General features: G+C 41.2%; 1 protein-coding gene across 1 annotated transcript in view; it reads left to right on the plus strand.

Moving 5' to 3' along the window:
- Positions 1 to 2169: 2169 nt before the first annotated feature.
- LOC145998699 (solute carrier family 2, facilitated glucose transporter member 1-like) overlaps positions 2170 to 17829 on the plus strand; it is a 69152-nt gene continuing 53492 nt past the window's right edge. The window contains exon 1 of the mRNA XM_083135180.1: positions 2170 to 2510. Coding sequence (XP_082991306.1) covers positions 2325 to 2510 — 186 coding nt within the window. The 5' untranslated portion in view covers positions 2170 to 2324. The remainder of the gene's footprint in view (positions 2511 to 17829) is intronic.

Genomic DNA, 17829 nt, shown 5'->3' on the forward strand with positions numbered 1-17829 from the left:
CTTTCCTTCTTTCCTTTTCTTTCGAGGGATATTAGTGCTGAAGTAGCAAAAAGAAAAGTTGTTTGATCTGATGTTCTCTACTCGCTGCCAAATGTCGTCGGTGCTTCACGGGAAATCCTATTATTGAGCGTGTGTGTGTGGGGGGATAATTAGGCAATAACCAAGTTCTTTTTTGTATAGAATTTAACGAGAAATTGCAAGTGTCAATGTTTTCACTTTTCAAAAGACAATGTCATCCAAGAGTATATTTCGCACAGGGCCTCACGTTTCCTAACAGCGACCCTGGAATCAACCCACCTTAAAGGTGGTCTTCCTACTTTTCTTCTCCCATCCATATTCGTAAATGTTGAGTGTCAGTTTCCAGAAAGCCCCACACTACATTGGCTAACTGGCTGAACTCCACCCTGGCCCGAATTATCCTTAAATTCGTCGGTTCCCGCACGGGCTCTGGTTAAGTAACAGCCGCACAAAGACGATATATACATACATTTAATGTCTACAATTCACATATACGAAGGACTATACAATAACTAAACAATATACTCGAAGGACTGTCTATTCGGCTGTAGAATGTCTCTACAGCGCACTTGTCACGGTTGCTCTCACGACGACTCTCTGATGACAACCATAATGACGATTACCTTTTCTCCTGGCAACGCCCAAGCAAAGAGCCTGGCTCAACTCTCGGGACGTTCCAGAATTTACTTGTGGGTGTAACTTCCCGTAATCAAGTATGCGGGAGGTTCCGCAGTTTCTTACTCCCACACATTTCACACATGGATAACTCACACATTATACATATAAAATCATTTTTCACTTGATGCTGATGCGTATACACAAAAAAGGAAAACAAGATAAAAACACTAATTATATATATTGTTCACCGAACAGTAAATGTGATCTTCTTACACACCATGTTGTCTGGCATTCGGTATACATGGCCCAACCAGCTTAGCCGTGTTATTTTAATTTCCTTCACAATTTCTATATCCTGATAAAGCTAATAGAGTTCCATATTATATCTTCTTCTCCATAATCCATTTTCTTATATCGACCCATAGATCCTCCTCAGAATCTTCCTTTCAAAGCTTCCGATCATTGACTCAGCCTTCTTGGTTATTATCCATGATTCACATACATAAATCAAAATAGGTCTTATTAACGTTTTGTCATATTTTCCGAGTCCAAAATAACTTCTATATGCCATACTTATCCTGTGTTTAATCTCTGTCAGAAATATAATAAATATGCCAAATATAATTTTGTGTTTTACTTGCGGGATATGGTAGTGCCTTATCGTGCCCCGTCTCATAAAACTGCTTGCAAGAGGACGTTTGGCTTGACACAGTGACTTTGTGTTTCCCCTTAAATGTAGGGTGTTCCATATAGGACGCCGAATTAGAAAATTAAATGAAAAGAGGGAAAATATCATGAAAATAGTTATATTTCACATATATGTAAGCAGTAAGATCTCCCATTTACGTATGAAAGACAATGTCAGGCATATGTCCACCACTACTGAGTCTGCATGCATTTATACGCTCCACAAAATTATTGATAATCCTCTCGCAGATGTCTGTCCCGATGCCTCCAATCACCCGTATGATTTCCGGCTTCAGTTCCAAAAGGGTTCGTGGTTTGTTGGCGTACACCTGTGATTTCACAAACCCCCATAAGAAGAAATCACAGGGTGTAAGATATCACTCCACCTGCCAAAACCCACACCACACAGTCGTTCTCAGCGGATGGATGGATTTCACGCTCCTGGATTATTCGAAAATTTTCGGAAGGAAACCACAACATACGTCAACATAGTCAAAACAATTGAGGCTACATTAATCGCCATGACAACAGATGCCAACATTGGTAAGAACAGGTCTGCCAACCTCGAAACAAAACAATAGCACTCGATTCAAATTCGGCGTCCTATACGAAACACCCTTTATAATAAAGATTATAAAGATTCTACGTTTTGATTTTGCAAGGAAAAGAAAGGCATATACTGATAAAATTAGAATTGTCTGTATGGTTGGCAACTCTGATTTCAACTAAAAAAAAAAGAGCACGGAGGAAAAAACAGTGCCTGACGCAACGAGCACTGGTGTGCCTTTATCGACCAATCGAGTGCTTCGCTCATCCGCCGTTGCTTAGAAGCGTCGCTCTCGCTTATCCCGCACCAAAGGTGCAAGAACCGCGTTGGGTGATAACGTCGTACTACAGAGGTGTGCGAAGACAGGAACACTGTTGTCCCGTCATTTTATTCTCTTGGAACAGTTTCTGTTTTGTTTCGCGTGAAAGGAAGTTTCGTTTGTAACATCGCCACGATGATGAAAGCGAAGAGTTCCAATTTTTACCTGAGTAACGTATCCCTCGTTGGAGAGCTGGACAAGGCTCGCGATTTCGTGAAAGGTTCCATCAAAGCCCTGAACATTGGCGGATCCCAGCAGATCTCCCCCGAGAGTGAGCAGCCTATCCTCTCGCCCGATGAAGAGTCCACGAAACCCAGCCCGGTAAGTACAGCATTCTATTTATGAACTAATGGCCTGCCAATGCTTTCTTAGATCTCGTATCAATACTGTTTTCCAGTATTTTCAAAATGGAGGGGTTTACTATAGTTTGTTTTTTTGGTAGTCCTCATTTTGCCATTTTTCTCTGTATTTGGCGTTCTTTCTTTTTTTTAAAAAAGGAATACTTGGCCAAAGTGTGGGGGTTATGACTCCCACCAACCTACTTTTGGGCACACCACTTTTTCTTATAATAGTGACCGACCTTGTTATTCATGTGAATATTTTCACCAGTCTCACAACAGGCTGGTTGGTTTGTTGATTTGGTGTGCAAGTCCTGTTTATGCACAGAAAGGCTAATCGGGACTGGACCTACAGTTTAAAGTGGGACCACTATGTGCCTCCACCGGGTATCGAACCCGGGACCCCTTGATTACAAGGCGACGACGTTACCACTGCGCCATCGGGGAGGCCACTCTCACAACAGGCGTCTGACAGAAAGACTAAAGAAAAGTACCCATTCACCACTGACAAGTACTGCAGTAAGCATAGAAGTCTGGAATTGCCGAGTTCGAATCTTAGTAGATCAGGATCCATTTACAATGGTTCTGCGAACAAGCTATTACTACTAATAATAACACCTGGGTTAACATTTGAGGAGGTACCAAAAAGTCAACCCCACATCCGGTAACTGCAATCTTGCAGGCCAACGAGGTTCTGGCGTCTTATCCTACAGCCAATATAATTCTCTGTAGAGCTTCGTGTTTTTCTGTGTTTTGTCCAGTGCCCAGCCTCAACTTGTAACTTAAGTAAGGAGATTTTAGTCCTCAGAGACAAGTGGTGATTTTATTTATGGTAAGGAGCTTGACGCCGTATAAAATGACTGGTGCAAATAGTTTTAAGTGCTGACATGACACACCCACAATTTTAATTGCAATCAATCAATAATACCCGGTAAAGGCACAAATTGGTTAGGATCCAACTTTAAACTGTAGGTTCAGTCCCTATTAGCTTTCTGTGCATAAAGTGGATTTAGAAACAAACTCCAACATATACTACTATTAGTATCACATTCATTGTGTGCCGCCTCGGTGTCTGAACGCGTTGAGTGGTCGACTCGAAGCTCTGGGTTCGAGCTTTCTTTGTGACTGTCTGTCCACCAATGTTCATGCAATCATAATTCACTCTCATCGTCGTGATTAATAGGCAGAAAAGCGACGTCAAGAAGAAAAATACAAAATAAAGAATGTCCATAATTTGACTTGGCTTTATTGTCTCAAAAGTTAGCGTTGAAAATAACTGATTATGTAAGGAGATATGGAATTGTTTACATATTATGTATACACAAGACTTCGTAGGTAATAAACACGAAGGAAAATGTATACAACTTGCTATTCGCGCACACAATAAAAATACTATCTTTTCATGCGTGTCTTTTTTTGTATAATTTTGCTTTCGAGTAATATGATTTCTTGATAGTACAGAACGCCATATTGAAACCATGCATGTTGTGACACTTTCTGTCATTTCCATATTACGAAACCTTTCGGGTCCATAATTCCCGTAAGATCGTTGTTTATTACCGACCAGGAAACTATGTGACTATATTCCTTGCAAATGGAAAACGCCTCTTCATCAGCTGTTATTCCCTTGCACGTGCAATGATCTGGAGGCAACGAGTAACAACTCCTCCTCAAGGTCAAGGTTACACTTTTCATCACGAGCGAGATCGCCTTGGACCCTTGTGTCCATCTACTAAATATTTTCCGGTGCGTTGCGTACGGATTTGACATTGGGATGCAGTAGACAGCTTTCGTGAAGTCCATCTGTCAAGAATCCTGGCGAAATTTTGTTCCCAGATTGTTCTGGACCGCCCATTTTGTGTTTGAAACTTTATTACAACTGAACCCATTTTATGTCCGTTTTGCAAATGCTAGTTCGAAATAATGTAAATGTAAATGATCTATAAACGTCTAATAAAACCGTTCATCATCATCGTCGTCCCCGATGGCGAAGTGGTAAAGTCGTCGCCTTGTAATCAAGGGGTCCCAGGTTCGATACCCGGTGGAGGCACATAGTGGTTCAGATCTAACTTTAAACTGTAGGTCCAGTCCAGATCAGACTATTTGTGCATAAAGTGGACTTGAAAACATACTTCACTCATCATCATCATAACTTCATACATCACTCATCATCAGGGCCTCGTTGGGGGGCGGGGTGTAGGGGGCACGCGTCCCAATGGATGCTGACTTCGGGAGACAACATCCAAATTCTTCAAGATGTATATTTCAATATAACATGTCGTTTATGCCAAGCTCCAAGCTCCGTCCATATTTACTTGAAGCCGGCCTTTTTGCGTAACCCAATTTTATGCTAATATTTGTCATTGTATTTAAAAAAAATCCGTAGCTTCTTTAAGCTACTCGCGACGATGGGGATGAGTGATGATTAGATGAAATTGATAACTGGAAACTCATAAAGAACACCCGTGCCCTGGCCGGGACGCGAATCCGGGGACTAAGGTGGCGAGGTCGACACATATTGGAACGAGATATGATATTTTAATTCTTCCATTTGCATTGGATGGATGGATTTTTCTCATTTTCCAATAATTTTTGGGGTAAAGGAAAAAGAAGAGTGCAGCACCACATACTGCTAACGTAACCCCGTAAAACAATGTTTTTAGTTTTAATTTTAAGAGAAATGTGTCAATTGTTTGGAATCTCGAGACGCTCGGTTTTGTTATACTAAAAAAATCTCCATCAGAATTTCTGATGTCATTTTGTAACATCGGAAATTCATATGTAGCTTACTCATGCAGCATACGCCTCACAATTGAAAGAAGCCCTGCAAAATAATTCCAGTGTTCGTGTTTTGATCGATGCCTGCTTTAGGTAGTCGGGTATTGCTGGTGGGTAGGCTTCATTTGCCTGCCTGTTCCATCGAAGTTTCTGGGAACTGCGCAGCGAATCGATACCCGCGTCTGTTGTGTAACGACCCCAAAAGACGAGCAGGCAATAATGTGTCTGGAGTTAATACACAAGGGAAGGACATGCGGGATGATCAAGAAATCTGGCTGGCCGATGTCCAGATTTTAATTCTGATATCCATATTGACAACAACGTATAATCAGTACTGTGTTGCCTCCCCGATGGCGCAGTGGTAGTCGACCTCCGTGGCGGAGTGGTTAGCACAGCGCGCTATGACGCCAGGGGTTCCGGATTCGAGTCCCGGGTAAGGTATGGGTATTTGTGCGAAAATTGAGAAAAACCGAGAAATGAAAAAAAAAAAGCGAAAAATGGGGGATACTACCGCTTAGGGGTATTCCTTTAAAGAAAAAAAGTGGTAGTGCCGTCATCTTGTAATCAAGGGGTCCCGGGTTCGATACCCGGTGGAGGCACATATTGGTTCGGATCCTACTTTAAACTGTAGATCCAGTCCCGATTAGCCTTACTGTGCATAAAGTGGACTTTTAAAACAGCAATTCAATCAATCAGTACTGTAGTCCCGAAATTTTCACAGGGTATACGCTAAGTTTCTTGAATCTTAAGTAGGAAGGAATCAGTGGCGTACTCAGGATCTTTTTCTAGAGGGGCTAGAATTGCAAAGGTGGGTAACCCATAGCTGCTTTCTAGGAGGGCGGCATACACAATAAGATATGGGGAGATTGAATTTAGAAGAACCGTGTCACACGCGCACGGTTACAAGTGCGCTGTAGAGACATTCTACAGCCGAATAGACAGTCCTTCGTGTATGTTGTTTAGTCCTTCGTGTTTATTGTATAGTCCTTCGTATATGTGTATTGTAGACATTAATTGAATGTATATATCGTCTTTGTGCGTCTGTTACTTAACCAGACACCGTGCGGGAACCGACGAATTTAGGATAATTCGGGCCAGGGTGGAGTTCAGCCAGTGAGCCAAATGAGTGGGGGGCTTTCTGGAAACTGACACTCAACACAATCCTAAGAATGGAATTCGGGCTGAGCATTTTGGGTCAAACCCACATTCGAATGGAGATCTTTTTTCTCGGTCTGTAATAGTGTTTTATATATAATAATGTTATTATTTTATTAGGTGTTCCTACGTTTACAATCTTTATGATTAGTTACAAAAATAAAAATGTGAAACACATGCATGCTAAGAAGTATGTAAAAAAACTTTAATTTTCATGTATTTTTTCAAGAGTTGTCGAAAAAAAAAGTAAAGAACAAAAATAAGTTTTCAAACAAACTGTCAATCACAATTTTGGAGTTTTTATTGTAAATCTTCAGATTTGTAGTGAGAAGGATGGGCCTGTATAGCCTGACACAGTTTCTTGGTGTTTGGTTGAGCTCGTGAAACTTTCAAGCTGAGATTCGGCTCGAAATTCGGCAAAAGTGTTGTGTGGGTATTCTCAACATTTCTCTTCCGAGCTCATCGCGTACCCCCTTCAAGTTCTTCATGTACCCCTGGAGGTACGCGTACCACAGTTTGAGAACCACTGCCCTAGAACACGTTCTGCCTGTTTAATGACAGCCTTGAGACGTGGTAATTTAGATCAAAAATTTCTCACTCTCCGTGTTGCGATCTGCACTTCGGGTAATGTACTAATGACAGAATATCTAGAAAATTTTACACGATGCGCTCACATCAAATGACCAAAACCCCGACGTTTGACTTTTACCACACACAGAACTTTGAAATGATCATGAATGGTTATCTAGTATGATACGTTTTTAATGCAACAGCTGATAAATCACCCACGGTCCGAGAGGCACTGAAAATATTTCAAATGCAAATTTTATATTTATTGATTGGCTGTACTTCGTGTTCTGTATACATTTATTTTCTGATTAATTTTACGACGGGATTTGATATAAACCCTCGCTACAGTAGGTGCCGGGTTCGAATCCTGACCTGGCCATAGATGTTCGTGAGTGTCTCTTCATTACATCTTATGAGTGTTAATCTTCATCATCACCCTTGGCCAGGAGGGCGCGAAGGCACCCCTTATTTTTCTTCCGCACCCCTATATACCGAAAATATTACCTCTTACAGTGTCATATTGAGGGCCGAATGTTAGGTACTGACGTAAGACTGCTCTTATTATTTACAACAGGCAAGTATTGATCCTACTATCAAAGAAATTCTGCATTTATTTTCCTATACTGTCGGCTGTCTATATAGATCAGCGGCCCTTGTCTTCATTTCTTCAGAATTGTTGTAAAGAAATGTTTCTTTTTGTGTTTCAAGTAGTCTGTTTATGTTTTTCGATAAATGCATATAGCTCAGTGTTAGTTGTATATATTCCTTTGTACTGTTGATACATGGTTTTGTTCTCCGCCTACTTGTTCTTCCTCTTCAAGTCGCATTGGAACAACAATTTTAGTTGCTTTCAAGTATCAGGTCGTTCTCGGACTGGTGAAATTAATTAACGCGAGTTGTATCGTGACGGTAGTTTCCTTGTTAATTCGTTCTGTTTGTTCTAGTAAACGTACCATTCCAGATTTTTTTCAAAGACTGTTACGAAAATTCCAAACAATCGCTAAGAAATGTTATAATTCGTTGTTAGGGGAGAGTGTGGCGCGAGGGATTTTAACGAAGAAGTTTCTATGTACTAAGCGTTTTGTCCAGACACCACAGCATCTGTGAAGACTGAAGCCTATGTATTATGTAAAACAAACGCATATGAAAAGAGAGGTAACAAAGCAACGGATCATTTTCAGAAAAGTGACGCAGTCCAAAAAAATTGAATCGATAATTAGATGAAAGTGACTACATAATCTCTCTCTCTCTCTCTCTCTCTCTCTCTCTCTCTCTCTCTCTCTCTCTCTCTCTCTCTCTCTCTCTCTCTCTCTCTCTAGCAGGCAGAACTACTTTCAAAATGACGTCACGATATGTACTTAACTTGAAGAAACATGTTCACGTGTTGTCCACTTTTCCAACGTTTGTTTGACTTTTGAGACCACTTGATGCACGGTTTGGCTAATTGGGACTGGACCTTATGTTTATTATGAATTCCGAACCACTAATTGCCTCCACCAGGGATCGAACTCGGGATACCTTGATTACGATTCGACGACGTTACCACTACGTCATCAGGATACCCCGATAGGATAATTGGGACTAGACATACAGTTTAAAGTGGGATCCGAAGTGCTTCCACCGTGTATCGAACCCGAGATCTCTTGGTTACAAGCCGGTCTCTCTGGCACAGCGCGCTACAACGCCAGAGGTCCCCGGTTCGAATCCTAGCCTGGGCATGGATGTTTGTGAGTGTCCATTCATCAATTTCATCATATCATCACTCATCTTCGCGATTAGTCAAAAGTGTCAGAAATGCGAAGTAAAATAAACCAAATCAATCAATCAATTAAAAACCTTGATTACAAGGCGCCGACGTTACCACTATGCTATCGGGAAAGCCTGGCAAAATTCTTTCGTTGTTAGGTTGGGGATGTCAGGTTTACATCTCGTTGCATAGATAATACATTTTTGGTCAATCCCCGAAAAATTGCAGTGTAGTTAGATGAGAGACCTAAACGTGATAAATACTAACTTAACTACGAAAGCATTTATCATATTCATGCAATAATGAAGACATTATTGTGGCTGAAATGAAATTATATGTGTGAAATATATAATTTTTGGTTAACTTTTATTTTCCAGGGGCGGGCCACGGCCCCCCTTTGACCCCTCCCCCCGTTCCGGACGCTCATGACCCTCCGTACCCCTGCGAAAAACTTGAAATTTTTTTGTGGGTTGGAAAGATTGTTATTCATATGAACGTTTCTCGTTGTTTTTAGCGCGCGCAGATGCGTTGTAAGCGAATGATTAGGGATTTTATGAGGTATGATTCATGACGTCACGCACGAGGAATGCCTACGTTGTTAGGTTAGGCCTGTTAGGTTTGGTTCTCTTAGCATAAATATCGTTGAAGTGAACATTGCGAGTGGAAAGTGTGCTAGCTAACATGTTTGTCACGTTGTTCTACGATATTTCAAATTTACGATTTCGTCAATAGTACATTCGTGAGTTGGCAAGAGCAAGAAATGTGTAAAGTGTAGCAGACGTTATTTTTTAAAATTTACACTTTTTTCATGATGATGGTAATTACGTCTTATCCTACGATATCCGCCGTTGATTTCTTGCGTGTATGACGAATGAAATAAATGGCGATAGTGGTCCGGGAATCGAAGAATTGGACTTGCCGTGGACACATTTCGAGGATAAATATCTCGCTTATTTGTGGTTTCTGCATGTGAAAATCAATTTCTTGCACCTTAAAACATCGAAATGTGCAGATTGGAAAGAAAAAAGTTGGAATTTTATAGGGTGTACGATCGGTTACCAGCCTCAGAATTCGCATAAATTCGCACTAATTTAAATCATCTGCTGTCTTTCACGGTACCCCTCGTCTATGTTTTCATGCTAAAATTTCAAAATTTGAATTATATGGGATCTTTCCAGATATCTCATATGGGACAAGTGCCCCTTCTGGCCCCCTTGATTCTGCGTTTTTGTCAGAAAGACGAAGGGCGGGGCTTGACAAAAAAGGTGATAGAGACGTGTGCGATAAGTGAGCCCCCCCCCCCCCTCCCAAGAGGTCAGGTGTAATCTCAAGTGACCTCTGGTGTGGAGTTCCAACCTACAGTACCGCAACGCGCGATTATACCTAGTGAACTTTCTTGTCAAATGAGGTAAGGCAGTGGGGAAACCGGTTCAATGCAGACGCTCGCACCAGATTGTCCAGAGGGCATGTAAATGTGGATAACATGTGTTTGATGTTTTGTGGCGCTAAATAGACCTGAACTTTTCTAGTAGCACGCAGTTCATCTTTTGACAAAATTTCATCCGTCAGCCACTGGGAGGAAATATGGGTAGGCATGAAGAGTTGACACCTCTTATCGACTCATCAGATTTCCATCTTTTGCAAAAGGTAAGTGTCCTATTATGTAGATTTTTTTTTAAAGGACACTTGTGAAAAATGCGTAATGCATAATAATATTTGACTATCCTAACTACATTCATTGCCCGGTTTCAAATTCAGAATTGTTGACGAGATCACACTGTAATCAATAGCCCCCGGGTTTGAACCCCGGTGGAGTCGCATTGCACAGTGGTTAAGATTCCACTTTAAACTGTAGGTCGAGTCTTGATTAGCCTATCTGTGCATAAAGTAGACTAATAAAAAAAACAAATGAGTTGACTATTTCCATTACAATATTCTTTAAATATATTCGTTTATTATGCAAATACGTGTGATCGAAAAGTTGGTGGATGAGACTAATTTACTTTTAATATGCCGGTAACAGTTTCATATGGACGAAACTTTTTTCTTCATTTTTACAGAAGAAACTAATTACGGAAATGAATTTCTCTAAGGTTTCCAACGTTCGTCGAGGTATTTTCTTTCATCGTGGAATCTATTTGACTGGGAACTCATGTATTTTTCAAGAGAAATATCTCATCGACGCACAATTACCGTTGCTTTCATTTGCTTCCCCTACGAGAACCGGATGCTGCGTACGTTTGATGACGTAACCCCCTGTCAGTGTTTCTAACTTTTTTTTTTTAAACTATTCTTGCCTAACCAAACCTAACCTAACCTTATCGGAAATGGTTCATGGAGATATCCGTGAATGGTTCGTGGGGCTATTCGTCAGTTACCCGTGCATAATGTACAATTTGCACACGTGACGAACACGATAGTAGGTATTTTTCGGTGAAGAAGGTTGGAAACTCTGCATACCCATAACTGTATTCAAGCTGTGCCCGCCATATTGTGTGTTACGGAAGCGAAAATGGAATAACAAAAATTATTCTATGTGAAAAATTGTTTGTTTTCGTGTAAAAATCATAATGGCACCTTGAACAATACACAATTGGTAAGTACGAACCATGTGAAACTCAAAATATAGTGTGTCTGATATATGAAACTGGTAATTACATTCATTGCCCAGTTTCAAATTCAGAATTTGAGTCCGTTGTTGCAGCCAGTGGCGGCGATTGGGGGGCGAGGGGGGCAGTTGCCCTCCACTTTTCGCCACTTTTGCCCCCGCACTATACTAAACCTTATCTAAAAAGATATACTGTCTTTCCCCCAATTTTGGCACCTCCCCCCCCCCCCCCCCCCGGTTTTGGAACCCAGTCGCCGCCACTGGTTGCACCTGAGTCAGTTTGTTGCAGTGAAAAATTAAAGTATTCTAAGTTCGAAAGGATACTCTTCCGTGAAATGTGGCTCGTCTCGAAATTGAACCCAGAACCCTTACATAACAATCTTGTAATTCAGGGACATTTTCAATACAAGGCGATTGACCAAGTGTACTCGCTGATTAAAAACTGTATTTTCTTTTCAGTTGATTTGCAAGATTATATTAACAACGGAGATTTAACATTTCTATGTAATTCCCCTTATTTATGGGATCAGCACACTTGACTTAACTTGACTTAATTCCTGTTGTTCCCTGTGGAACATAGGGCATCAACAAAGCATCTCCACCTGGTCCTACTGACGGAAATTCTCTTCACTGCATTCCAGCTCTTTCCTTCCTCCAAGGCCTCAGCGTGAACAGATCTTCGCCACGTTTGTCTAGGCCTCCCTCTTTTCCTTCTTCCCTGCGGGTTCCAGTCTAGTGCCTCTCTCTCGACAGCCTCATTTTCCTTCCTCAACGTATGCCCTATCCAATTCCATTTTCGCCGCTTTATTTGTATGGACACCTCGGTTTCTCCAGATTTTCTCCAAAGTTCTTGGTTTTGAATCACTTCTGGCCAAAAGATATTCAAAATTTTTCTCAGGCAGCGATTGATGAAGGTCTGTAATTTAGAGGTAATCGTTTTTGTTACTTTCCATGTCTCAGACCCATACAACAGTACAGACTTAACATTACTTCGAAAAATACGAAGTTTGGTCTTCATAGATATCTTCTTGTTTTTCCATACTGGATAGAGCCTCACAAAGGTGCCATTTGCTTTTTGGATTCGTTGAGAAACATCCTGTGCCGCCCCTCCGTCTTTTGCCACCACACTACCCAGGTAAGTAAAGCTCTCCACATTTTCAATAATCTCTTCACCAATATTAAACGGGTCTGTTTTTGTGGAGTTAATCCTCAGTGCCTTGGTCTTCTTGGAGTTAATCACAAGTCCTGCTTTTTTTGCACTTTCTATCAGATCTGCTAGTTTTGTTTGCATATCACCATGTGCTTCAGATAAGAAGCACAAATCGTCTGCAAAATCAAGGTCTTCTAGTCTGTTATTCAATTCCCATTGGATACCACGTCTTTTCCCTATTACATTTCGCATCACTGCATCGATCACGATCAGGAACATTGTAGGTGATAATATACAACCTTGCCTCACTCCAGACTGCACACCTATTGGTTCAGATACACGGCCTTCATGTATAACTCTACATGTATAATCACGATAAGTTTCTCGGATAAGATCAAGAATTTTTGTGGGCACTCCATATCGTTTCACTTCCTTCCACATTGCATTTCTGTTGACCGAGTCAAATGCTTTCTCGAAGTCAACGAAAACTGTATAGAGACGAGATGACCATTCTATACATTGTTCCAAAATTATCCGCAAGGTGTTAATTTGATCAATACAGGAGCGATTTGGTCGAAACCCTGCCTGTTCTCTTCTGAGTCTCGAGTTAACATGCTCCTTAATTCTGTTTAGGATAACTCTAGTGAAGATCTTACTCGGAATGGACAGAAGTGCTATACCTCTCCAGTTGTCACACTTTGATGTATCCCCTTTTTTCGGTAGCTTCACCAACAGGCCACTCCTCCAGTCCTTAGGCATCACTCCCTCTATCCATATCTTCTCAAATAAGGGCTGCAACATATTTGCTGTGGTGTTTATATCACTTTTCAGCACTTCCGGTAGTATGTTGTCGACACCAGCTGCTTTACAATTACGTACCTCTCTCAGAGCCTGTTTAATCTCTCCTACTGTTGGAACATCCGTCCTAATTCTTACACTGGGGCCAACATCACCATCATTATCATCTTCCTCTTCCCCCGGTCTATCTGAGCATCCACAGAGCGATTAAGGGTTGCAGAGAAGTGCTCCTTCCAACGTTTCAGTTGGTCCTCGGTATTCGTAAGGAGGGTACCATCTTTACTTCTCACTGGTCGATTTCTCTGCATCTGTTTCCTTGACAGAACTTTTGTGATGTTGTATAGTTCTTTAAGATTCCTCTTTTTTGCTGCTTCCTCCGCCTGCTGAGACAGATTGTCTACCCAATTTCTTTGATCCCTACGAACACTACTCTTTACTTCTCGATCCTTCTCTGTATACTTTGTTTGCAATTCTGTCTTCCTTGCCCTTGTCCTGCTTGAGTTCATTGCCTCCTTAATTACTTTTCGCTCATTAATCCTTTCCCAGGTCTGCAGAGACATCCAATCTTTTTTCCTCCTATCCTTGAAGCCCAGAACCTTTTCACTTACTTCTGTGAAGGCAGATCGAATTTTTGTCCATTCTCTTTCAATTGTTTCATTCTGCTCACTTTCATCGGTCAATACTTGGAACCGATTTCTCAGTTCAATCCTGAAGGTTTCCTGGAGATTCTTATCCTTCAATTTACTAACATCAAACCGCTTCCTTGTCTGTTCCATTCTCTTCTTCTGAGCTTGAATTTTCATTTTAAAGTTAGCCACTACCAAATGATGATCACTCCCAATGTCTGCACCTCTCTTGTTTCTTACATCCTGTAGCGAACGTCGCCACCTCCGTCCAATTGCCACGTGGTCTATCTGGTTTTCTGTTCTATGGTCTGGTGATACCCACGTTACCTTATGGCATTTCTTGTGAGGAAATATAGTACCACCAATAACTAATTCATGGCTAGCACAAAAGTCCACAAAAAGTTGTCCATTCTCATTTCGCTCTCCTAAACCATGTTTACCCATGACATGCTCAAGGCCTTCGTTGTCCTGCCCCACCTTTGCATTTAAATCTCCTCCAATTATTATGATATCCTTCCTTTTTTGCTTCTTTATTGTTTCATTGAGCTGCCTATAAAACTCTTGTTTATCTTCAGGCTCTGCTACTTCTGTGGGTGCATAACACTGGATCATAACGATGTTTCTGATATTGGTTTTGAATTGGTATTGAGTTTTACTCGCTGATTAAAAACTGTATTTTCTTTTCAGTTGATTTGCAAGATTATATTAACAACGGAGATTTAACATTTCTATGTAATTCCCCTTATTTATGGGATCAGCACACTGGAGGCTTATAAATTGCAGCTCTGTTTTGCCCAGGTACATCCACGCCCTTTTTTGTATGGCCTCATTACGAAGCTTTACAGATATTTTCATCTGTTGATTTAACTGATGGATCTATTCATGTTCGCCGGCCCCGTGACGGAGTAATTAGCACAGGAGTCCCGGGTTCGAATCCCTTCCTGGGCATGGATGTTTGTCAGTGTCCATTCATCCATTTCATCACTCATCCCCATCATTAGCCAAATGTGCCACAAAAGGAATGTAAAAGCAAATCCATAAATAACAATCAAATCGATTGAAGTTCGTCCAAGACAAGCTTCAATATAACTAAGTGATATTTTTATGTCTTGTAGCAAATTCAGGTTGATAAATCCATCCTTGTTCCACGTACTTGTTTTATCTCACCAAAGAACAGACAAGGCCAACAGAACATCTCTGTTTAACGTTACAATCTGCACAGTTTGAAAATGTATTGTGTACTCCTGATTCACCTTCACGTTTACTAAATCACCGGGTAAAAAGAAAGACCTTTATTTTTATTTTTTAATTGACTCCGGATGGTTAAAATATTTTTGGAAAATATGCTGCACGAAGTCTTACAGATTTAATACACTGTCACATTGAGCTTTGAAAGGACTCAGATTGAACTGAAAATCAGCCACTCTTTTTCTCTGCAGCTGCCAAAATATCGCATGCTAAATTCGCTTACTATGGGAGAAGGAAGAAGAAATGTGCGTGCAGTACGTGACCCACATTAAAGCTCTTTGTCGTGAGGCCGTCCATTTGACACGTACACACAAGCAGTGGCGGCTCGTGGTCTGGCTCTATGGGTGTGCACTTTAGTCTTGCGTCCAGAAGTGTTATAACACCCCTGTCAAGTACTAGCACCGTTTTTGAGCACATATTGATGCTTAATATATCGGCAGCCCAAGTTTTGATCAACTTCCACTGAAAATGAGGCTATGATAGTTATATTTCATGATTTTTTTAAAACTTATTTTTTACAAATTTCAAATATTTCTGAAATTATCCACCTAATCACGAGAAGAGCGATGTTAATATGTAATTCAGCATTCGATAATCTGACAAAATCACTCAATACGTATAAATACCGATCTACAATATCAATACTATTGTCGATTTGTAAAATATTCCATAAAAACTTCCTCCTCCGCTCCGCTGATATTAATGAACAAGAAGAATAACAACATTGGCGTACACCAAGGAAGCCGACCCAACTACCACATGGAGGAAATCAATTGTAATCTATCTAGCTGTTGCTTATTTCTAATGACAGACTGATCGAACTAAGTAATTCAAGGGAAATCAAGAGAATAATAAATCTTAAAGAAAATTATAGTACTCACTCAGTTCACACTGCCTTGCTTCGTACTTCAGAATTTTTCCTTCCCTTCCGCCGTATCTGTGTACCAAAAGTCCCATTACTCCCCCCCCCCCCCCTTTGAATTGTAGACAAACCTGCAAAATGTTACTTTAACAGCATGCGTATGATGAGAGGATGGTATACCATTAAATCAGACCAATGACCACCATTTACTCCAGAGGATCTGTGTGCACACCGCTATTTTCATGGCACAGTATTATTCGCCTCCAGGTGCGATGTGAAATCCTCCGTAACATAAGATGTCAGATCTGGATTTCAGGTGGCAATTTTAAGAGAATACTTCAATGATGTGTTCAGAGACAAATGGAATGGACGAGGATCGCCAAATTTACCAGCACCTCTAAAATGGCCACCCCAAAGTCCAAATCTGACGTCTTGTGATAATGCGCTATGGAGACACATCAAACAGAAAGTCGCCCATAATCGTTATCAGACAACTGGGGAACTTCAAGAAGCTGTTCGCAGTGCGTTTGCTTCCCTCACGCCAGCCATGGTACGGAGGATTTCACATCGCACCTGGAGGCGAATAATACTGTGCCATGAAAATGGCGGTGTGCACACAGATCCTCTGGAGTAAATGGTGGTCATTGGTCTGATTTAATGGTATACCATCCTCTCATCATACGCATGCTGTTAAAATAACATTTTGCAGGTTTGTCTACAATTCAAGGGGAGGGGGTATTGGGACTTTTGGTACACCCTGTATATATTGCTGCAGTTGCTACAGGCTTTGTAGCTAACTTCCCTCCAAAAATTCAACAACGTTAAATATTAAGTCTCTGCTTTCGCTATGTACAGTTTCCCTATTCATCATGATATGAAACAGATTACACTGAAACAGGTACGAGCTTTTGACAGCGCTAAACAATTTTGCAACTCAGTAACAGAAACACACAATGCAAAACAGCTGGCGGATTGATGTACACTCCCTCCGCGTGGGTTGATAATTCGGCTACTGCACCACAGACACCTAATATTTTGGCCAAAATGCACTAAGCAAAGGCAATATCAGGCATGTTTAAAACACCCAACTCGCTTTCAGTTGCCCTCCTCACCTTCCCCCTTTTCTTCCCCTATCATGCACGGGACACAATCGGAGGGACAATACATATACCATCGAAATATCCCTTTTCTAAAAAAAAAAAATCCCTCAATTTGCAATGACGTATGAGTTGGCTCGACCCTGTCACACGATTTCTAATGGAATGGGTTTGCAACACTACATTTGCTCGCACACCGATCGCTGCGTTCACAGCTTTCGTAAATGATGCAACCTCCCCTCACACGGCGCTCAAGCCGAAAGACCCAATCAGCGTCCTCTATGCGACTGCTTCAAGAGCGTCATGGGGAGCGAAACTAACATTGCGTTCAAGCCCCAAGCGCGGCTCGATCGACGCGGGTTGATATCAGTGATCGCAAGCTTCTCCACTATCTCTCTTGGTGAAGCGGCTTGGGAACACTTGATATTTCGAAGGAGATATAGTTCAATAAGTAAGTATAATAATAATGTTTTTGAATTACAGATTTATTTGGGTGTGCACGTGCGAATAGGCAGAAGCCGCTACTGCACACAAGGGTACACGGAAACGACGCACCTCTGTATTGTGTATTTCTCGACTCTGGGGCGGAGACTGTGTGCATACGTAGTTTAACATTTTACTGTATTACTTTAGAAAGTAACAATTCCCACATGTGGGCATGTG

This window comes from Lepisma saccharinum, chromosome 14 (assembly GCF_977018435.1).
Source record: "Lepisma saccharinum chromosome 14, izLepSacc3.1, whole genome shotgun sequence".
In the NCBI taxonomy this organism is placed as follows: Eukaryota; Metazoa; Arthropoda; class Insecta; order Zygentoma; family Lepismatidae; genus Lepisma; species Lepisma saccharinum.